Source organism: Perissodus microlepis, chromosome 16, assembly GCF_051167445.1.
Source record: "Perissodus microlepis isolate ML-2025 ecotype Zambia chromosome 16, ASM5116744v1, whole genome shotgun sequence".
NCBI classification, from domain to species: domain Eukaryota; kingdom Metazoa; phylum Chordata; class Actinopteri; order Cichliformes; family Cichlidae; genus Perissodus; species Perissodus microlepis.
The window spans coordinates 18,829,395-18,848,739 of NC_140476.1; the positions used below are offsets into that span (position 1 = coordinate 18,829,395).

The window sequence follows — 19,345 nt, forward strand, 5'->3', positions numbered from 1 at the left end:
AGACATGGAGAAGTAGGGAGATGGAACAAAGCCAGCATGTACACACACGCACGCTCGAAATCCCCCGGGTACCACCCGAGCTTTTAACCTGACCGTGCGTCCACGATTAGGGGTCGCCGCTACACGCTGAGCAACTGCGCTCTTAGGGGCCACGCCCCAGTCCTAAGACAATTTATTCAAGTGTATTATAAGCATCACTGCGGGGTCTTAGCCCGTGGTTATTTCGACGCCCGAACCGCGTTCTGCTGATCAATCAGACCGAATACCCTAAACTACTGGTTGGCTGGCTGGCCTCCCCAGTCAACCCACATCACTTTAAACACACACCGTATTGACTTAGACACATAACCTCTTAACTCAAAATTCGCCCCCAAAATAAACAGCAATAAATTTAGTCAGTCCAATATTCCCTGCTTTTAGCACTAATTACCCCAAAATCACTATGGACAGACACCAGAAGCCTATACTGAGTGAATATTATTAAATTTAGTTTTAACTTCCAATTTAGCGCCTTTGGATAAAAATCAACAGGTGGCACTCACCTTCTACTTCGCCTGGCGTGTCACTCAGATAAGCTGCTGGCCTTCCGTCCCTTTGGCACCTCCAAGCCGCACGCTCCTCTCTTCCCCAACCGGGTTTTCGGCACCAAGAATTGTTGAAACTTGTTCGATTTGGGTAAGAGAAGTAAGCAGACTGAATCCAGGTAGGTGCCAAAAATAGTGATCTTTATTTTACACACTTGCGCAGAGTGTGGGAAGAAACTTGCAACAACAATCTTACAATCTTCAACGAGCAGACCGCTCCCCATCCTTATATTACCCTGATGACATCACAGTTAGATCTTACTGGAAATGATAACAGTTCCCCACACTCAAAAAGTTCTCCTTATATAGACATCAGATGCTACTTTAGAGACAAACAAGTGTGTGATATGTTGTGCCACTTTGTGAGACTGTGTGTCCAACCGAGAGACTGTCCTGAGACGACCTCCCTGTTCTTAATACGTGCGGGTGTGAACGTGCGTATTTTCCATGACTCTCTATGTGCATGTTGATGTAGGCCTGAATATGTGTGTAGGTGAATGTAGAAGGCCCTACTAGACCCACAGCTTCGAGAGGTGTGAATACAATGATATGGATACCATTTGCAACAGCTTAAGCAGATAGAAAGAATGATAGAGAACAACAATAGACTAATTAAAGTGATGATAATATGCATACATTAATATTTTGCTCAGATTACCATAGATATAATTCAGAGATTATTCTATCAACAGATTCGACAATGATGAATGATTGATCAATGATAGTTCTGATTATAAATTGTCACCATAAGAATACAAAATAAAATATCTCTTGTCCACAACTTCCACAATGACTCCTTAACTTCCATTGACTCCCCTTTTCCCAACCCTTGCAGTATTTTTCACTTTAACTATACACACCCCCATCAGTTTCACTTCCAAATTACAGCCAATCAGTAGATTACCATCTCTGAGTAATTTAGCATACTTAATTTCTCCCACTTGTGCTCTAAGTACTCTTGGCAACTTAAGTAGATCCATTCTCTTTATTCCCTCCTCCTCAAACCTCAAACCACCCCTCCCCTTTACCTTCACTATCAGATCCTTCCGAACTACCGTCACTTCTCTTTTTCCTTTTCCTTTCACTAGCCCTGTCCCTCTTCCTGCCCCTTCCCAACTTTCTCCCAATGATTCTCTTCACACTGCCCGCCAACCTCCTCCTCTTCACTATCATCCATGTGTTGCATGTTATACAGTGCTCAATCCAATACTTCTCTTTCTCTCTTAGGACTTTTTTTTTTTTTTTACTGTACTGAAATAAATATTTCAACTGAAATGATTATTCAAACTATTTTACCTGCTCCAGGTAAATTTTGAATTCAGGTTGGCTTCTGTCACACACTCAAACGAGTCCTCGGAAATCTTCTTAATGTTCACTTCTGTGGGAGAAACTGAGAAAAGACAAAGAAACACCCATGTTAATCCTGAAGTTGGAAAATATTAAATCATATCACTATAATGTTTCAAATTTGCCTGAATCTTGTCAAAGCCACTGTTTTAGTTACTTTTCATTTAGTTTCAGGGAGCGATTCTTTCATATGCTTTCAAGGTTGTCACCAGATCACCCACAAACCTTTTCCTCATCTGCTATTCTCTGTGCACACCATGGATCTTACGACTGAGGGAGATGAATGAAGCCCAATGAAGTAATTTTGAAGCTTGATAAATTAATTTGAAACAGCCTTTACATCTTGGCGCGGTGTTTAGTCATGTTGGAAGTAGAAGGTCAAAAATGAATAAATAGATCCAGATTAGAAACATTCTATTCTGCAAGATAGGCTGTGTTACTCAAATCATAGTTGAGTGGTGCTTCTATTTCACTACGATTACCCTGGATTGTTGGATTACCTTGGACTGCATTCCTCTGAGAAATGACTGAATATCAAGAAATACTCTTACTGACACTTTAGCTCAGCTGAACAAAGCTTATCTGGGTTTTCTGGGTATGTTGACCTCAATGGGCATTGCTAATTCCACGCTGCTTTCAAGAATCCAAAAATAACTCCAACAGTAATGCTCTTTACAGTTGAAACTGTTAAATTTATCTCATGTTTCTATTTAGTTGGTTTTGACAAAAATGAGCTATTACAAGCACAATTCCCCAGACCACAAACAACTAAGTGTTTTGAACAACTTAATTCATGTATCAATATATAATGTATATATTGCACACAAGCATTGCAGATAATGTATTGTCACTTGTCAGCAAATGAAGGAACACATCACCGCCTGGATTAAAGAGAAATAGTTTCATCCAGATTTCCTCCCTTACCAAATGTCTGTCATGCTAAACATGGAGGCTAAAACGAAAACTCTTCATTAAACATTTATTGCTAACTATTGCTGCTGGTTTTAATCCTTAGTGTGTCCGTGTATCTTTTTCATATTTGATTTAATAATTAAAATAATAAAATATTTAAAATCGACAGACAAAAAAGAAGACAAATAATAAACTACATCATCAGCTGATACTCACAGTAGACCTGTATGGTGAAGGGCAGGGTTTCTTCTTTAGTCAGGGAGTCACTGCTGATGACACACTGGACTTGGTGACCGTTAATCTCTCTCGTAGGTACGCCAAACAGAGAGCTGACTGTGGTAGTTGTACCGTTGTCATACTGGGTGGAGTTTGCTGTCGTCCTCACTTTGTCTCCCAAAGCATCAGTGAGCCACCTCACCTCTGCAGGAGGCTTCGATCCAGCAGCCATGCAGGTAGCAAATAAAACCTCTTCTTTGCCCAAAGTGGGAAGATTGTCCTTGATGTTTGTGAAAGGAGGCACTAGGAGAGTTACAGCACTAAAATAAATCAACATGCAAGAAGGATGGTGAAAGTAACTCTGTCTCACACACAAACATTTAGAATATTTTGAATAAAAATAAATAAATAAATATACCAAGCAAGTTCAGAGGTATCTCAGTTTTCTGATTTCCACTGGGAAAAAAGGTGAAGATGCACGTGTAGCTGCCTTTATCCTTCAGGGTAACACTGGATAACTGGAGAGTTCCATTTTTGTCATTAAAATTCCCGATATATTTAAATCGATCATCGTCTCCATTGACAAATTGTGGTCCCTCTCTGGGTAGGACAGTTAGGAAATTGTCATTGCGAGGTTTTTCTCTCGTCTTCCTCTGCCAGGAAATCTGTGTCAGGTCATCATTGGTATCAATGACATGACACGGTAAGATAGCAGTGCCTCCTTGAACTGCTGTTACACTTCCACTGATCATCTGGAGAGCTGTAAAGAGCATGAAACACTATTACTATTAGCTGAGATATGGACGCAATAATAAATGATAAAATATGTCTTGAGTATAATGTATCATGTTATAATGTCTTTTTTTTATCATCATCATTAAGAAAAGGTCAGTGAAATTTGGTGATTTTTATCTTTCGTTTTGAGATTTTTTTTGAGACATTTAGGTTCAAAACATTGTGTTAGATTTAAGCGTGTGAAAATGGCCTGAAATTGTGTCAAGAGACCATTTTTCAAAAATCTGTATCTTAAAGTGTTTGATATGTTTATGCAAATCAACAAAGGTTCTTCTAGAAATTTGTTGATTTGAGATGGAATGACCCAGAAGTAAAAATACACCTCTGTTATCTTGGATGATTTCAAAGATACACTTAGTTCTAGGAGAACCAGTTCACTTAAAATGAAAAAGATTAAAATTTTGGTAATGGCACCACTGGCAAAGCAAAATCTCATGTATCTGCTAAAACTAAATTTGATTGATTGGCTATAAAATGTATAAAAAGATAGAGCTTCACTAAAACAGCCAGTCTGTTGGGGTCAGAATTGCTTCTAGATTGTAGGGGATCAAATACCTTTCTCACTCAATAACATGCTAATCGATTTATAACTTTTATGTAATGTTTTTCTGGATTTTTGGATGGCATTCAGTCTCTCTCCAATAAAATTAGACTACAATAAAAATTAGAGAGTACCCATTTCTTCGTAAATGAGGAAATTTAAAAATTCAACACGGATCAAATATTAATTATCCTCACCTGTAGATATAGTGTCTGTCTTATTAGAACCATACCAGAAACCGAACTAAACAGAAACTCTAACAAGCTGATAATAAACTATAACAAAGACATGCAAAATAAATAAATTAAAAAAAAATCATCACCATCTCCTCATGTTGAAAATATATAGAGATTTGCCACAGTCTCGCGTGCAAATGGTGTTCCTCGATCGACAGCTTTGCACTGACTGATTTTCCCAGAACACTCAGTATGAAACAGCAGTTTTTTCAAACCACATATTAGGCTTAATGGGAAACTATGGAGTGTTTGTATTTAGTAAACCTCTGTTTTGTAGTAGTATCTTATCAGGATTTCGATTATAAACGGCTTTTATATCTCATTTGAAATCATGTATGTCGATTCAAAGGACAATCTATGACCTTCCTTGATTGTCAGTATGCAGCGTTTTGGATTTCTAAAATGACCATAGTCTCGTTGAACTTAATTTACTAGAATATAGCTTTAGAGTATTATGTAAAATTGGCTTCACATTAAATTATCGCAATCACAGCCCGTGAAAACAGTCATTGCTTTTTTCCAGGGGAAACAGCCAGGATGACGTCAAGTTGTATTAAAACTATAGTCTGTCTCTCTTTTTCTTTCTCTCTCGGAGCCTGGGAGCTTGAGGGTCCTGCACACTATCTTAGCTGTTCCTAGGACTGCGCTCTTCTGGACAGAGAGCTCAGATGTTGATCCCAGGATCTGCTGGAGCCACTTGCCTAGCTTGGGAGTCACTGCACCTAGTGCTCCGATTACCACTGGGACCACCGTTGCCTTCATCCTCCACATCTTCTCAAGCTCTTCTCTGAGCCCTTGGTATTTCTCGAGCTTCCCGTATTCCTTCTTCCTGATGTTGCTGTCATTTGAAACCGCTACAGATGTCACTACGGCCGTCTTCTTCTATTTGTCTACCACCACTATGTCCGATTGGTCAGCCACCACCATTTTGTCTGTCTGTATCCAGGTACTCGCCATAGGACGAGGGACATATCTATCTATCTATCTATCTATCTATCTATCTATCTATCTATCTATCTATGTGTGTGTGTGTGTGTTCTGTGAAACAAACCAACATCTAAGTGCTTTCAATCTAATAATCACACTCTGATGAACACATTAGTATCTTGCCTAAGAATGATTTGGCAGACAGACTAGAGCAGCCAGGGTTCGAACCTCAACCTTCCAATTAGTAGATGATTTGTCACAGCCAAACCCAAATAACACTTACACAACTAACTAACTATGCAACCAATAGCTAAATAAATAATAATAATACAACAAACAAACAAAAAAACAGCAGTGGTAGACAGCATCTTTTAGTCAACTGGGTTTTTTTTTTGGTCTTAAATTGAGAAATTACATTCAAAAGCATTTAAGTTTACTTCAAATGTCTTAAACAGGACACTAGAACCAGAAAAAAAAAACACAAAACAAAAAAGGACAAAGGTAAATCAAATTTTCAACTTTTAGACTGCCTATGGAAAAAAAAAAATCTGATAGTCTGAGTGGATTTTAATGCTGTTCGTACAAATCCCCCAGGTCAGCAAATAGTATCTGAAAATATTGATTTGTAGGCCTAATTAATGTCCAAATTCTATTTTCAGTCGATATATATTTTTTAAAATACTTTATTAAATTTCCATCAACAAGCAGGCATCAGTGGGGATTACTCTAAATTTAATGTGTGGCAACAGTAAAAAAAAAAAAAAGGAAAAAGGAAAAAAAAAAGGTAGAAAGAAAGGTAAATAAAATAGAGGTAGGCATGTGAATGGACACCAGGAACGTCCACCAGTGTTTCATCTGTTCATTTACCAGCTGAAAGACATACTAGTGAAGCCCTCAGTCCAGATGTTTTTCTTCTTTTGCTGTCAGACAGATTCCTAAGGTGGATAATTCAGAATATTTGTTAATTTTCAACTGGAGATTTTAGAAAAAAACATTTAAACTTCTATAATATTAAACACAATCATAATAAGCTATTAATGTTACTGCTGTTACTATTTGGGTCTTTTAGTAGAGATTAAATAAAATAATTTCTTCATAATTAAACTATAAATACACCCCCAGTAACTGCATATCAGAGAGTTTTACACTAGTGCCAACATATTTCAAGACACATATTAACAGTGAGGGAAACACTCACATTTCTACAAATTAACTGTACTAACCTCTCTCTGCAGTTTTTGGTGATCTTGTCCATGATCATCACCTGGACTCCTGGGAGATCGTGGGTCACTGTGTTCATCACCATGCATGGGGAAAAACCTAATACCACAGGAAAAAATGACATAGTTTGTCGTATAGAGTTGGAATATTTTGGGGTCAATTTTGAAATAAAATCAATCAACTTTAAATTCAAGTGGAGACTTTTAGCTTTTAGCTTTTATTGAGGAGTTTCAACAATATGAATATTGAAATACTATAATAGCTACTTATCATGCTACATCCTAAATGTATGCTTGTATGATTATTGTTCTACGCACCTTTGAAAATATCCAGATTTGAAAAACCACCATGCTGCAGCCCCAATGACATTCAGGAAAAGAAAAACAGCAAATGAGGCCCAAGCAGCCGAGCATGTTCCTGCAAAGACACAGGGAGTGAGAATATGAAATGATCTATTGTTCTCTCTCACTTACCTGGCATTTAGTTTTATATTTCACATTAAGATGAATCTGACGGTATTCAAACACCATGCAACATCTGTACCAAAAACATTCAAAAATGTCCCTGTACTGACAAGTTCTGATGCACAAAAGTAAATGAAACAAACTTGATATGATCATGAAAAGAATCACAAGATAGGACATGGTCTGAGCTTCCATTGGTGGAACTGAAATGAATATGATCATATACTGCACTGGGTAAGGCATCCATTATCCAATAACTTGTCTGTTTTGTGCTGACTTTAGGGTAAGGCAACCACTTCTCTAAACTAGCTGCTTACCAAAGAAATCTGTCTAGATGTTCAAGTTTCCTTTGACAGGAATGGACAAAAAAGAAAACAGAATAACAACACACAAAAGCTCAGAAATCACAAAATAAATTCAGAAGATTTGGACAAACTGCACAGCTAAATCCAAGCTGACCTCACCTGATGCCACATGCACATAGAGCTGACCATGTTTACTTCCATATGCATTAGACGCTTCACACTGATAGAGGCCGTTTAGATCAGAGGTCAGACTCAGCAGTTGTAGCTTTGCACCATCTACTTTGACAGCAGACTGCAGGAAAGACTGGCCAGATCTGGAAAAACATAAACGAGGCTCAACATGAAATGTAGCGATAGGGCAGAAAAATGCGAAATGTGCCAAAAGTCCAATGAATTTCAATCAATTAAATTTTAATTGAAATACATTTTTTGTGAAGACATTCTTAGTTTTGGTAAAGTTTTCTACCACACTAGTCTAAGGAACTTGGAAAGAAAAAGCATCTGGAAGGGATTTTAAAACTGTATTATAGAATACTTTGAACAGAAGTGGTAGCTCTGTTCATTGTGTGTACAATGAACAGAGCTATTCAAAGAAGGTCATTCACAGTTGACATAGATGGCTTCTTTCATCTTCTGTGGATCACTGATGCTAAAACTCTTAAAAATAACTTAATGAAGCTTTAGAGGCACTTAAAGCAAAACTGTTTAAATGCATAAACACTGCATTTACCAGGAATTCCTCACATGTAATGGATAAGTAGTGAACTGGAGAGAGAGAAGCCAAGCACTGCTGAGTCACACTGGTGAATATGCATAATGAAATATTTAGTGTAAAAAGACTGTTTTGCAATGTGAAAAAAATATTTATGTCATTTGTAATGTCTGGATTTTAGCGTTATTGTTTTGAAAGAACAGATTGCAGATACAAGTGGAGGAAATTAAGGGTGGCTGGCCTCTCCCTTAGATACGGTAAGGCCACAGCCATTTGGTAGAGATTCAGAGTAGTGCTGCTACTCTGCTACACATCAAAAGGTGCCAGTTGATGTGATTCAGGCATCTGACAAGGATGCCTCGAGGGCAAAGTGTTCCGGCTATGTCCCACTTGAAGGAGGCAAGATGTGGAATACGCTGGAGTGATAATATCTCTCAGCTGGTCGGGAACGCCTTGGCATTCCCCTTGACAAGCTAGAAGGAGGTTGCTGTGGTAAGGCAGGCTCAGCTTTTCTGCTTAGGCGGATGCCCCAGCAACACAGCCCCAGATAGGTGGAAGAAAATGGATGGATGGATGGATGGATGTTTCTTTTTCATGAATCAGCATTTCATTTAACTATGTCCTTATGTTCAATATGAACTGTGCACACATCATGGAAATAACCTACCCTGAAAAACAGGCAAGTCTGTATCACACCTGACCAAATAGTTATATATTTAGTGCCCACTGTTTTATACCCATAAATAAGTCTCACCTCTGTCAGTGCGCCCCAGGGTGGCTGTGGCTACAATGTAGCTTGCCATCACCAGTGAGTGAATGTGTGTGTGAATGGGTGAATGTCTGAATGTAGTGTAAAGCACTTTGTGGTCCTTAGGGACTAAGTAAAGTGCTATACAAATACAGGCCATTTACAAATGAGAAATGAATCATGAATTTTGGTCTTAAAATCACGACAGGGAAACTCCTGAACAAAATGCACTTGAAGTAAAAATGCAAAAACAACCAGAGTAAAACTTCGGGGGTGTTTCAAGCTTCACTAAATCTGTTCAGTGAAGCTAAAAAAAACATTACAGTAAGCATCACTGTCAGAGCCAGTAATGACTCTGACAGCCTGCAGTAATGACAGTTTTTGCCAGAGGGAATACAGTAAAATGTGAAACTGCTCATAGTAACTGCTAAAAACCAAACAGCTTAAATAAATACCTTAAATGTTTGTTTTGTTGACTGTTATCTGAAGAACCAACCATGACTTATTATAGCATCTACTTAAGCTGAGTAAGCTAATCCCTCAATAGAATAGAATAGCTGTTTATTGTCAGTATACATATATACATATAAATTGTGGTTGCACCAGGCCAAATGTAAATAGTAATGCAGCAGGAATAATCAACAGATAAGAGAGAATATATACAAATAAAGAGGTATACAATACAAAGGCACATACTATGTGGGGGATAGTGTTTGTTTACAGTCTAAATAGCCCTGGGGAAGAAGCTGTTTGTGAGTCTGGATGTTTGGAACCTGATTAACATGAGGCGCCGTCCAGAGCACCTGTGATGGACTTTGTTCTCCTGAAACAGGAGGATCTGGCAAAGGCCTCCATGGGTGGCAGCGGGCAACCAATGATTTTTCAGGTAGTGTTAATTCCCCCTTGTGCAGCCTACCACCCAGCCAGTAGGAGAGCACGCTCTCCACTGAGGAGAAATAGAAGACCAGCTTTAGCTACTGGTTCAAAGTTATTCTTCCTCAGGATATGGAACAAGTGCAGCCACTGCTTGACCTTCTTTACCAGGGCAATGGTGTTGTGGGTCCAGGTGAGGTTGGCAGAGATGTGGGTGCCCAGACACCTGAAGTTGGAGACAGACTTGGATGGGGGCTGTCTGACTGATTGGGGCCAGGTGGTGATGGAACCTATGATCCAGGACCAGGTGGGAGGGGCATCTGAAGGTGATGATAAGATTATGGTGTTGAACGCTAGAGCATACTCACATAGCTCTTCCTGTTCTCTAGATGGCTTCGCGTTCTGTGAGGGGTGATGGTGATGGCATCCTCCGTGGACTGATTTGTGCTGTAAACTGGTGGGGGTCGAGACAAGGAGGAAGGAGGTTTGTGATGTGCTGAGACACTATTTACAAGAAACACTTCATGACCACAAGACATGAGGAGTATGATTCTGCAGTCATTGAGGCTGTCTATTCCAGTCCTTTGGGGGATGGGAATGATGGTGGGGGCTTTCAGACAGGTGGAGCCAGTGCCGTGATATGTTCACAAAGTTATAAGTTAAATTGACACTGGTTGGCTGTATCGCACACAACAATGAGAATTCACATCCACTCAAGTCAAGAAAGCTCCCAAACTGTCATATCCAGGTCACATTTATCTAATTTCACTAAAATTCAATGAGTAATTCTTGTGAACATAGAAAAGTGCCCATAAAATGAGAGTTATGACCTTGACCCCAGTTTGAGTGAAGACATATTATGTGATAATTTTGTGAATATTTCACTAAAATATGAGCAATATTCTAGGAGTAGAGACTGTTGTGAATTGTGGAAGGACACACATGGCAGATGCCTCGTCATAGCATAACTTCCATGTTAATGTATTTTTAACTACAGCTAAGGAGGAATATCTGGAAGACAAAAAGAACAAAACCTCAAAAACTTAGTAAAACATCTAAAAACAATAATACCCCAAACTTCTCTACTTGTAGATGTATAAATTTACCTTAATTTTTTTTTTCAGAACCTACAGTTTAACCACAGTCTATTCCTAAAGCGTGCATGCTCAGGAAACACCCATCAGCTAAAGTTTAAATGTTGCCTTCTTTAATTTTCCAAAATTCACTCCCCACAACTTTATTATGTGTTATACTGTATATCACTAAATACAATACATCTTTTTGTTCCTCAGGGCTTTTTAAAAACAGGTTGCACAAGACAAACAAAAAGAAGCAAATTAAAGTTTCAGCTTAAATCATTATTCAAACTACTTTACCTGCTCCAGGTAAAGTTTGCGCTTGGGTTGGCTTCTGTCACACACTCAAATGAGTTCTCAGAAATTGCTCTAATGTTCACTTCTGTGGGAGGGACTGCAAAAACAGAAAGAGAACAGTGTTAATTCTGAAATGAGGAAATACTAATGGTGTCAAAGTAATATTTCACATTTGCCAGAATCCTATCATGTAACACAAAACCATAAATTCTGGTATCTTTTATTTAGTTTGAAGGAGTGATCCTATGCTACACATTGAAGGTTGCCAAAGGCTCACTTACAATCACCTTGTCTGAAAAAAGGATATTAAATTTTGTGTTCTTCTCAGGGACTTCCACCAGATACATAACACCGCACAAAACCAGAGGAACCTGTGTTCAGTTTTAAAACAAGCCTCTATTAGTTTTGCTTCATCCTCTGCCATTCTTCATATGTACTGAATGGATCTTATGACTGTGGAGATCAGTGAAAATAATGGACTCATTGTCAGGCTTGACAAACAAGTTTGAGGCAGACTTTGTCACATGGTGTTTTGTCATGCTGGAAGTAGTAGACCAGAAACAAACAAAATAGGCATGGCTAAAAACAGACATCGTCAGCAGCTTTACTTTGCAGGATAGTGGTGTGCCCCTAAAATCATAAATGGTACCTCTGCTTCAAAACAACTGGATTGCTGAGCCATTTTCTGACTTTAGCTGCTGTAAGTTAATTCTGACCTGAACATATACATGCAACTGAAAAATTATTAAATGATGAATATTGGTAAGTTGATACCTGCGCTCATGTGAACAAAACTCATTTGAGGCAGCTGAAATATCTAGACAGTACAAATTGACTGGTAAAGAGATTTTGATACTGCCTTACGGGGCTTTTCCTGATTCAGTTCAACTTCTTTTTTTCAGTTCAATCTATGGCTGTGTATATCTGTATATCGTTTTAATATACATTTTTATGGTCAAATAAAAAAAATCTTTATTAAAAATGACACAAAAGACAAATAATAAACTCTATTAACAGCTGATACTCACAGTAGATCTGTATGCTGAAGGGCAGGGTTTCTTCTTTAGACATGGCGTCACTGCTGATGACGCACTGGACCTGGTGACTGTTAATCTCTCTCATAGGAACACCAAACAGAGAGCTGACTGTGGTAGTTGTATCGTTGTCATACTGTGTGGAGTTTGTTGTCGTCCTCACTTTGTCTCCCAAAGCATCAGTGAGCCACCTCACCTCAGCAGGAGGCTTCGATCCAGCAGCCGTGCAGGTAGCAAATAAAACCTCTTCTTTGCCCAAAGTGGGAAGATTGTCCTTGATGTTTGTGAAAGGAGGCACTAGGAGAGTTACAGCACAGAAGTAGGTCAACATGCAAGCAGAATGGTAAAAGTAATTCTGTCTCTGCCTCACATACAAACGCCCAGAATTTTGGGAATATTTTGTACATACCAATCACTTTTAGAAGTATCTCAGTCTTCTGATTTCCACTGGGAAACAACGTGAAGATGCATGTGTAGATGCCTTCATCCTTCAGAGTAACATCAGCTAATTGGAGTGTTCCATTTTTTTTATTAAAATTCCTGATATATTTAAATCGATCATCACCTCCATTGACAAACTGTAGTCCCTCTCTGGGTAGGATAGTTAGGAAATTGTCATTGTGAGGTTTTTCTCTCGTCCTCCTCTGCCAGGTAATCTGTGTCAGGTCATCATTGGTACCAGTGACATGGCACGGTAGGATAGCGGTACCTCCTTGAACCACTGTCACACTTCCACCAATCATCTGAAGAGCTGGAAAGTGAAATACTATTAAAGATCAGGCCAAATAAACGTAGAAACGAAAAAAAGAGTCTCTAAGAAGACTAAACCAAATTTTTCTTTCTTTCTTTGTGTGTGCTTGATTTCTTCGCTAAATCTTGAACTTATGTTTGGTAGTTCTTTTCAGACAAATACAGCGTTTTCCTCCCATAATAAAAATTCTGCCTTCAACTAAAGGATAAATCCCTAGGATAGTGATAACGTTCTTACTATATTTATCATAGCATGTATATATGCCTGTATGTATCCTTCCTGCTCCCTAACCAATAGGTCGACCTGAACAAAACTTTGCACATACACTGTGACACGGCCAGAAATTATTACCATCTATATGTTAAAAAATCATTAAATCATTTGTTTTTCCATAAAGATTATTTATTTCATAATTATTGTAACATTTCATGTTATGTTCTCTGTGTGCATCTTCTTCATGTGTCACATCCAATGTATGTTAGTCATCTGTAACTTAACAGTGACAAAAATTGGTATACTTGATGGAATTATGTTCGAATCACCACTGATTACAGAGTAATGACTTTAAAAATGAACTGCAAGCATGACAAAACCTCTCTGCAGGTTTGGTTTTTCTAATGTTTTTAACCATTTTCTTAGGTGTTTAATCTACTCAAGATTAATATTACTTTTGTTTATTAAATGATCAAAATAACAAGAACATACACTGAAATCTGTCAAGTAAGGTAACAACTCATGTCCTTAACCACATGTGAAACACTCAAGGTTGCATGCTCTAGTGTCCTGGGAAAATGACTCTGAAAACATACCCCACCTTAAATCTCCATGACAGAGGAATGTGAAAACAATAATCTGCAGCTTGATTCCCATGCTTTCAGTTTGAAGTCATAAGCAAATACATGTGCTCAAAACAATGTAAAACCAGATCCTGGTTGCAGTTTGGATGGATAATCAAAAAGCTAAACAATTTAAAGTCTTTCAGTTAGTTACATAAAAACTCTGCCTTGTTGTATAGAAATTAAGGAACATGTGTCAAATGAAGGATTCATATCTTGGGGTCGCTGCTTGGATTCATCTTTCATTTATTCTTTTCATGATAAAATTTTATATACAGTGAACTTCAGTGAACAAGGCTCCTCAACAACTCTCCTCACCACGAGAGTTACTGTTGAACTCTACACTCATTAACAAAGAGCTACAATCCACAAGTAAAACAAAAGAAAACAAAACAAAACAACAATGTAAAAATACAAGTACAAGTTAGAATGTGTAAAATCTCACTACAAGATGCAGTAGGTTTCTTTCATTCATGAATAGGTTTTATTTATGCTTTTATTTCTTCTCGTTTGAATTACTGTGATGGTCTTTTTACTTACTTCAACTAATCAGCTTTGGATCGCGTTCAGAGTGTACAGAATACTGTGGCAAGACTTTACCTGGCACTAACAAGAGGTCACATACTACTCCAGTTAATACTCCAGGCTTCTTTTCAGTGGTTGCCAGTCCAGTTTAGGTTTTATTAAAAAAAATAAAATAAAATAATAATAATAATAACCTTTCGTGCTCTACACAGTGAAGCTCCCCAACATATCTCTGACCTGTTAAAACCTCATGCTTTAGACCTCAGATTTTCAGGTTAGAGGTTACTGTTGGTCCCACGTACTAGGTTTGTGTGGGGATTAGGTTTTTCAGGCAGTGGCACGAGGGTTGTGTAATTCTCTTCTGTTGTCTTTATCCTGTACAAACTCCACTGACTCTTTTAAAAAGCAGCTGAAGACATTTCTATGCAAACAAGCTTTTTAATTTATTTTTTCATTGTTTCATATTATTATTTTATATATATATAAATATATATATATATATATATATATATATATATATATATATATATATATATATATATATATATATTTCTGGTTTTATTGTGCAGTGCTTATGATTTTTATCTGTGAAAAGTACTATATAAATAAATTCTATTTACTTACTTCCTATAAAGGGGGATGTGTTATTTTGAAAGAAACAATACGGATTTAATTGTGGTGTAACAGAAACAAAGCTAAAGATCACTAGGAGAGAAATAAAGAGAAACTGGGAGAGTAAACGATGAGTTTAGTTTCAGCTGAAAAATGGCAACAAGCTCTTATGTTGGTTTGTGATTGTAATGAGTGAAGCTGCTGAAATAAACAACAGAGGCTATGAGTACAGGCTTAAGCTTTCTCTGGGTGGAAGCTACAGTCAGCATTAGTGAAACCTTCTTTGAAGTGGATATAATATTGCTGGACACCTATGGAAAAAAAGTAACATTTCTGTTATTTTTTGGTGCTTGTTTTTTTGTTTTGTTTTGTTACTTTGTACAGCACTTTGGTCAACTTGTGTTGTTTTTTAAATGTGCTTATAAATACATTGATTGATTGATTGATCGATCGATTGATCGAGAATGTAGCCTAATTTGTGATCAAGCTCTAATCTTCTGAAAATAAGTAATTGTGACAATATCCAGAATAAATAAGCAGGTTTATGTTTTCATCTGTTAAAGCCCAGACAGTAGAGGAGGCTTTAGGTGAGGAGGAAGAGGATGATGCTGGTCATGTCTCTCCTTTGACTTCTCACTCCTTTGGTAATTTGTGACATTATGAAATATCAGATGAAATATTGTGTATTTTCTTAGGCATATTGGAACAGTTAGCTATGGAATACTACACACGTACAGTTTATGAGCTAGAAGAGGACTCTGTTGAGAAGTTTACGTTAACTATGAAGGATGATTTACAAGGCATGACATGTATGATATTATGATTGGGCTTTTGAGCTGAGCACACCTAAAAGTTTAAACCTAGAATTAAACCTCACAGGGCGCACATGTCAGGCACAAACACAGGTGAGCAAATCCATTGGTTAACCATTAGGAAGTCTACAAGTCGTCCAAAGAGGTCTCTTAAGACACAAAAGACAAGACATACAATAAACCTGCTGACCAGAACCTTTCCAAATATGGATAATATTTTCCCCCACCCAAACTCCAAATGTACACAGATGAGTGCCCTTTTGTATCAAAGACAGGACTGCTGCTTAATTACACTGCAGCTTATAATAAGCTAAAGCTTTACCTTCAGCTGGGTGCACAGTTAAAATACTCCAAATGTGAACTGACACTCAGGGGTTGGGGTGATTTCCTCACCTCGGTGTACTAATGTCCAAACTGTTCAAACTGTCTGTAAGGACAATCATCAGTTCTGGGCGTCTGATTGTATTTTACATGTTTTTAAATTTAGTCTAAGCTGATAAGGGGATCAGGCAAACACAGAAAAATTGAATGAAGCAAAAATGAAGCTCCTTAAACGGATGCTCTTTTGTTGTGTTTATTTTGTTTGTTTATTTGTTTTTGTTTGGGGTTTTTTGTTTATTTAAAATGCTTTCGTGCCATTGTGGTAACTGGTGATATCGGCTGATCACTCATTCAAATTCTTCTACTGTTGTTGTTGTTTTGTTTTTGGTTTTTTTACTATTTTTTACTGATTTAACACAGATTTTCTAAGGAAAAATAACGCCAGTTATGGTGTTTTAAGTGTTTCGGCACTTTTTTTATTTTATTTTTTGTATTTGGCAGGGGGTGCTGTGGTGCCTACCCTTGGTAACAGGGTGTGCCGCTCCCAGCACTCCCTAACCCCAAAACGTTGATCAAAGCCTGCTCAGAACTGCCTTCCACAAAAGCAGAAGTAATTAAAATAATAGCAATAAAATATAGCATACGTACCTTCTACTACATATGTGCACTGAAGCACCACCATCGGGAGCAGCAGACTGCTCATGGAGTCGCAATAACTTCCATCCACTGATCTTGGTAGTGGTGGGGGCGGCATCACGGGCAAAAAAAAAAAAATGCTCGTACTCATTCTGGCCTTACGTCAGGCCAGCGCAGAGTGGGAATGGCATAGGCACCGATCGGTTTTCTATCGCCCATTTGCTGGGAGTAAGGGCGCCCTCCGTTTGCGAGGTGAGCCTGCAGCTTACACAGGGAGGAGAGGGCGGGGCGGCGGGGGATCCTCTGGCTGGCTGGAACAGCATCCAATAACTCGCAAAATAAAAGAAAGTAAAAACAAACCAACAAACACGAGAACACCAGACATTATGATACAGACTTATAATTTGCACCGATGTTTTTTCGAAATTCTATGCGCGAAAAGTGAGCGCGAGAGCTCTCGGTGCGCCTGCTCGCTGCTGAAGTCAAAGTAAACTTTATTGTCATCTCCGCAACGTAGAGACGAGCCGACGAGGCTCCGGTTACAGCAGTGCAAGTAAATAAACAATACATATAAGATGAGTAACAAAATAAATATACACTTTAGGACTAGGGGTAAAGTGATCAATAACAATTTAAAATTTATAATTTACAGTTTGATGATTTAAAGATGATTTTTCGTTTTTATGGGCCGATGACCTTTTGTTTGTTTTGTAACAGTATCAGCAATTAAAGGCGGTGGATTGGCTAATTGGTCATGATCGACTCTGGGCTGGACCAATTACAGCCAATGAGGTTGAACTTGGTTGAGGTGAAATTGAGGTGAAAAGGAACGCGATTTGTCCCGTACTTCAGCTAGAATGAAAAAAAAAGACACAAAGCTGGAGTTATTCTGTGTCTTTATGCTGTCAGCTGCCTCTTCTTCTGTCATTGTCTCTCCCTCCCTCTCGTGTTGCTACTTCAATCATGAAACTTATCAATGATCAGCTGATCAGCTTTTCTGTCGCAAGTCCCGTTTCTCTTGTTTGTTTATCGCATTGATATTGATATTAGTGTAGGTTTAAGTTTATTAGATTGATACCTATTTACCAACAAGATAGTGTACATCACTGTCACAACAGCATTTGTTTTTATTCAAAGGGTTTATGGTTTTTCCTAATTCCTGGTGGGTCGGACTCTAGTCAAAATGTCTGGGTTGATTTTTTGTCCCAGTCCAGCCCTGGCAGGGCTCATGTTACAATGAAACAACGATAAATTTCCACAAGATCCACTGCAGGTTAATTTTAAGTTGAGTCAAGTCCAAGTGCTGTAATCTCTTCACTGCACCCGTTTTTGAGCACATTTTGTTAGCTATTTTCTGACGTAAAACGCACTTCTGACCGCAGCCTCATAAAAGTACCACATTTCCTGTTCCTGCACAGCCTTTTGGGGCCATATTTACACAATCGTGAAAAAAAAAAAAAAAACCCAAAACGTGCACTATCATTAAATAGCGCTCATAGTCGTGGTTAGTTTAAGAGTGATTTATAAAGGATGTGCTTCCATCTAAACTAATATTAATATCGAGTGCAAAAAATAAGACCTAGTTTTTTTGCGTTAAATGTTTGCCAATTAACATCAAATTGCTTGTGTACGTAAATCTGCAATAAACCAGCCAATATAAGCTCTCTTTTTGAAGATTTCTTTAGTGAAAAACATAACCTTTCTATTTTTCAGTTACAGAGGTTTATTAGAGACATTGATATTTCTCCTGTATTTAATAGCAGAAATGTGTCTTTTTAGTGTACATAATGAGCAAGCGAATAAGGCAGAAAATAGGGTTTTTGATGGAAAATTGGTCTTGAAGCACACATAGATAGGAAGTGCAATTGTATTATGGTGGAAGCAAGAGAGCCAAAATACAAGTGAAATCATCACAATGTACTATTTTCTACTAACTTATGATTGTTGTATTCAGTCATATTTATTCATAACTTTAGACTGCAGTAGTCAGTGTTTGTAAAGCACCTCTCACATATAAGTGTTTTCGTGAGGGGTGCACTGTGTGATTAAGGGTGATATATATACACACACAGAGTTAGGAAGTACAGAGATAGGAAGTGCAATTTTATTATGGTGGAAGCAAGAGAGCCAAAATAAAATTGAAATCATTACAATGTTTTTCAAACATGAAGCATAGTTTTGGTCTTCTTTTGCTGTTGGTTCAGTGAATTTTGGTCACAGAGTGTCAAAACCTGGAATTTGGGAATCTGTGAGACGTCAGCTTTAAGCACCTGATGGTACTTAAAGCTGACTTGGGCCATTGTGGGTCGAATGAGTCATTACAACACCAAATAATTTGTTCCAGTTTGTCTTAATCTGTTTTATAGGTTGCATCAAAAGATGCATTGTGTTGCAGACACTCAACAGTGACACTAAATTATTCTTACTTGCAGTAACAGCACTATTTTCTATGGGCATAATGTCATATCCTGTTTTTGTGTGTGTGTATATATATATCACTCTTTAATCACACTTCACAGTGCACCCGTCACGAAAACACTTATATGTGAGAGGTGCTAGTCAAT

The 19,345-nt window shown here is 38.0% G+C and overlaps 2 protein-coding genes across 2 annotated transcripts; both read right to left on the reverse strand.

Moving 5' to 3' along the window:
- Nucleotides 1-492: 492 nt before the first annotated feature.
- LOC146370747 (nectin-3-like protein) lies at nucleotides 493-7,815 on the reverse strand. The gene is made up of 8 exons (XM_084908922.1): nucleotides 7,708-7,815; nucleotides 7,097-7,196; nucleotides 6,782-6,878; nucleotides 6,426-6,493; nucleotides 3,478-3,819; nucleotides 3,060-3,362; nucleotides 1,881-1,974; nucleotides 493-661 (listed from the first exon to the last, which is right to left on the reverse strand). Exons 2-8 carry the CDS (start codon nucleotides 7,146-7,148, stop codon nucleotides 505-507), a joined length of 1,113 nt encoding a protein of 370 aa, XP_084765048.1. The 5' UTR covers nucleotides 7,149-7,196; nucleotides 7,708-7,815; the 3' UTR covers nucleotides 493-504.
- On the reverse strand, nucleotides 7,750-17,190 carry LOC146370748 (nectin-2-like). The gene is made up of 6 exons (XM_084908923.1): nucleotides 16,794-17,190; nucleotides 12,698-13,039; nucleotides 12,283-12,585; nucleotides 11,258-11,351; nucleotides 10,250-10,335; nucleotides 7,750-7,862 (listed from the first exon to the last, which is right to left on the reverse strand). Exons 1-6 carry the CDS (start codon nucleotides 16,930-16,932, stop codon nucleotides 7,825-7,827), a joined length of 1,002 nt encoding a protein of 333 aa, XP_084765049.1. The 5' UTR covers nucleotides 16,933-17,190; the 3' UTR covers nucleotides 7,750-7,824.
- Nucleotides 17,191-19,345: the final 2,155 nt, after the last annotated feature.

Excerpts from the sequence above, each read along its gene's own strand:
- LOC146370747 (XM_084908922.1), bottom strand. The coding sequence starts at position 7,148 with ATGTCATTGGGGCTGCAGCATGGTGGTTTTTCAAATCTGGATATTTTC. Across the intron at positions 6,879-7,096 it reads AAATCTGGATATTTTCAAAG|GTTTTTCCCCATGCATGGTG; the intron begins GTGCGTAGAACA and ends CTGTGGTATTAG. Across the intron at positions 6,494-6,781 it reads ACCAAAAACTGCAGAGAGAG|GAATCTGTCTGACAGCAAAA; the intron begins GTTAGTACAGTT and ends TATCCACCTTAG.
- LOC146370748 (XM_084908923.1), bottom strand. The coding sequence starts at position 16,932 with ATGAGTACGAGCATTTTTTTTTTTTTGCCCGTGATGCCGCCCCCACCA. Across the intron at positions 13,040-16,793 it reads GTGCACATATGTAGTAGAAG|CTCTTCAGATGATTGGTGGA; the intron begins GTACGTATGCTA and ends TTCACTTTCCAG. Across the intron at positions 10,336-11,257 it reads GCAAACTTTACCTGGAGCAG|TTTACAGCACAAATCAGTCC; the intron begins GTAAAGTAGTTT and ends GACCCCCACCAG.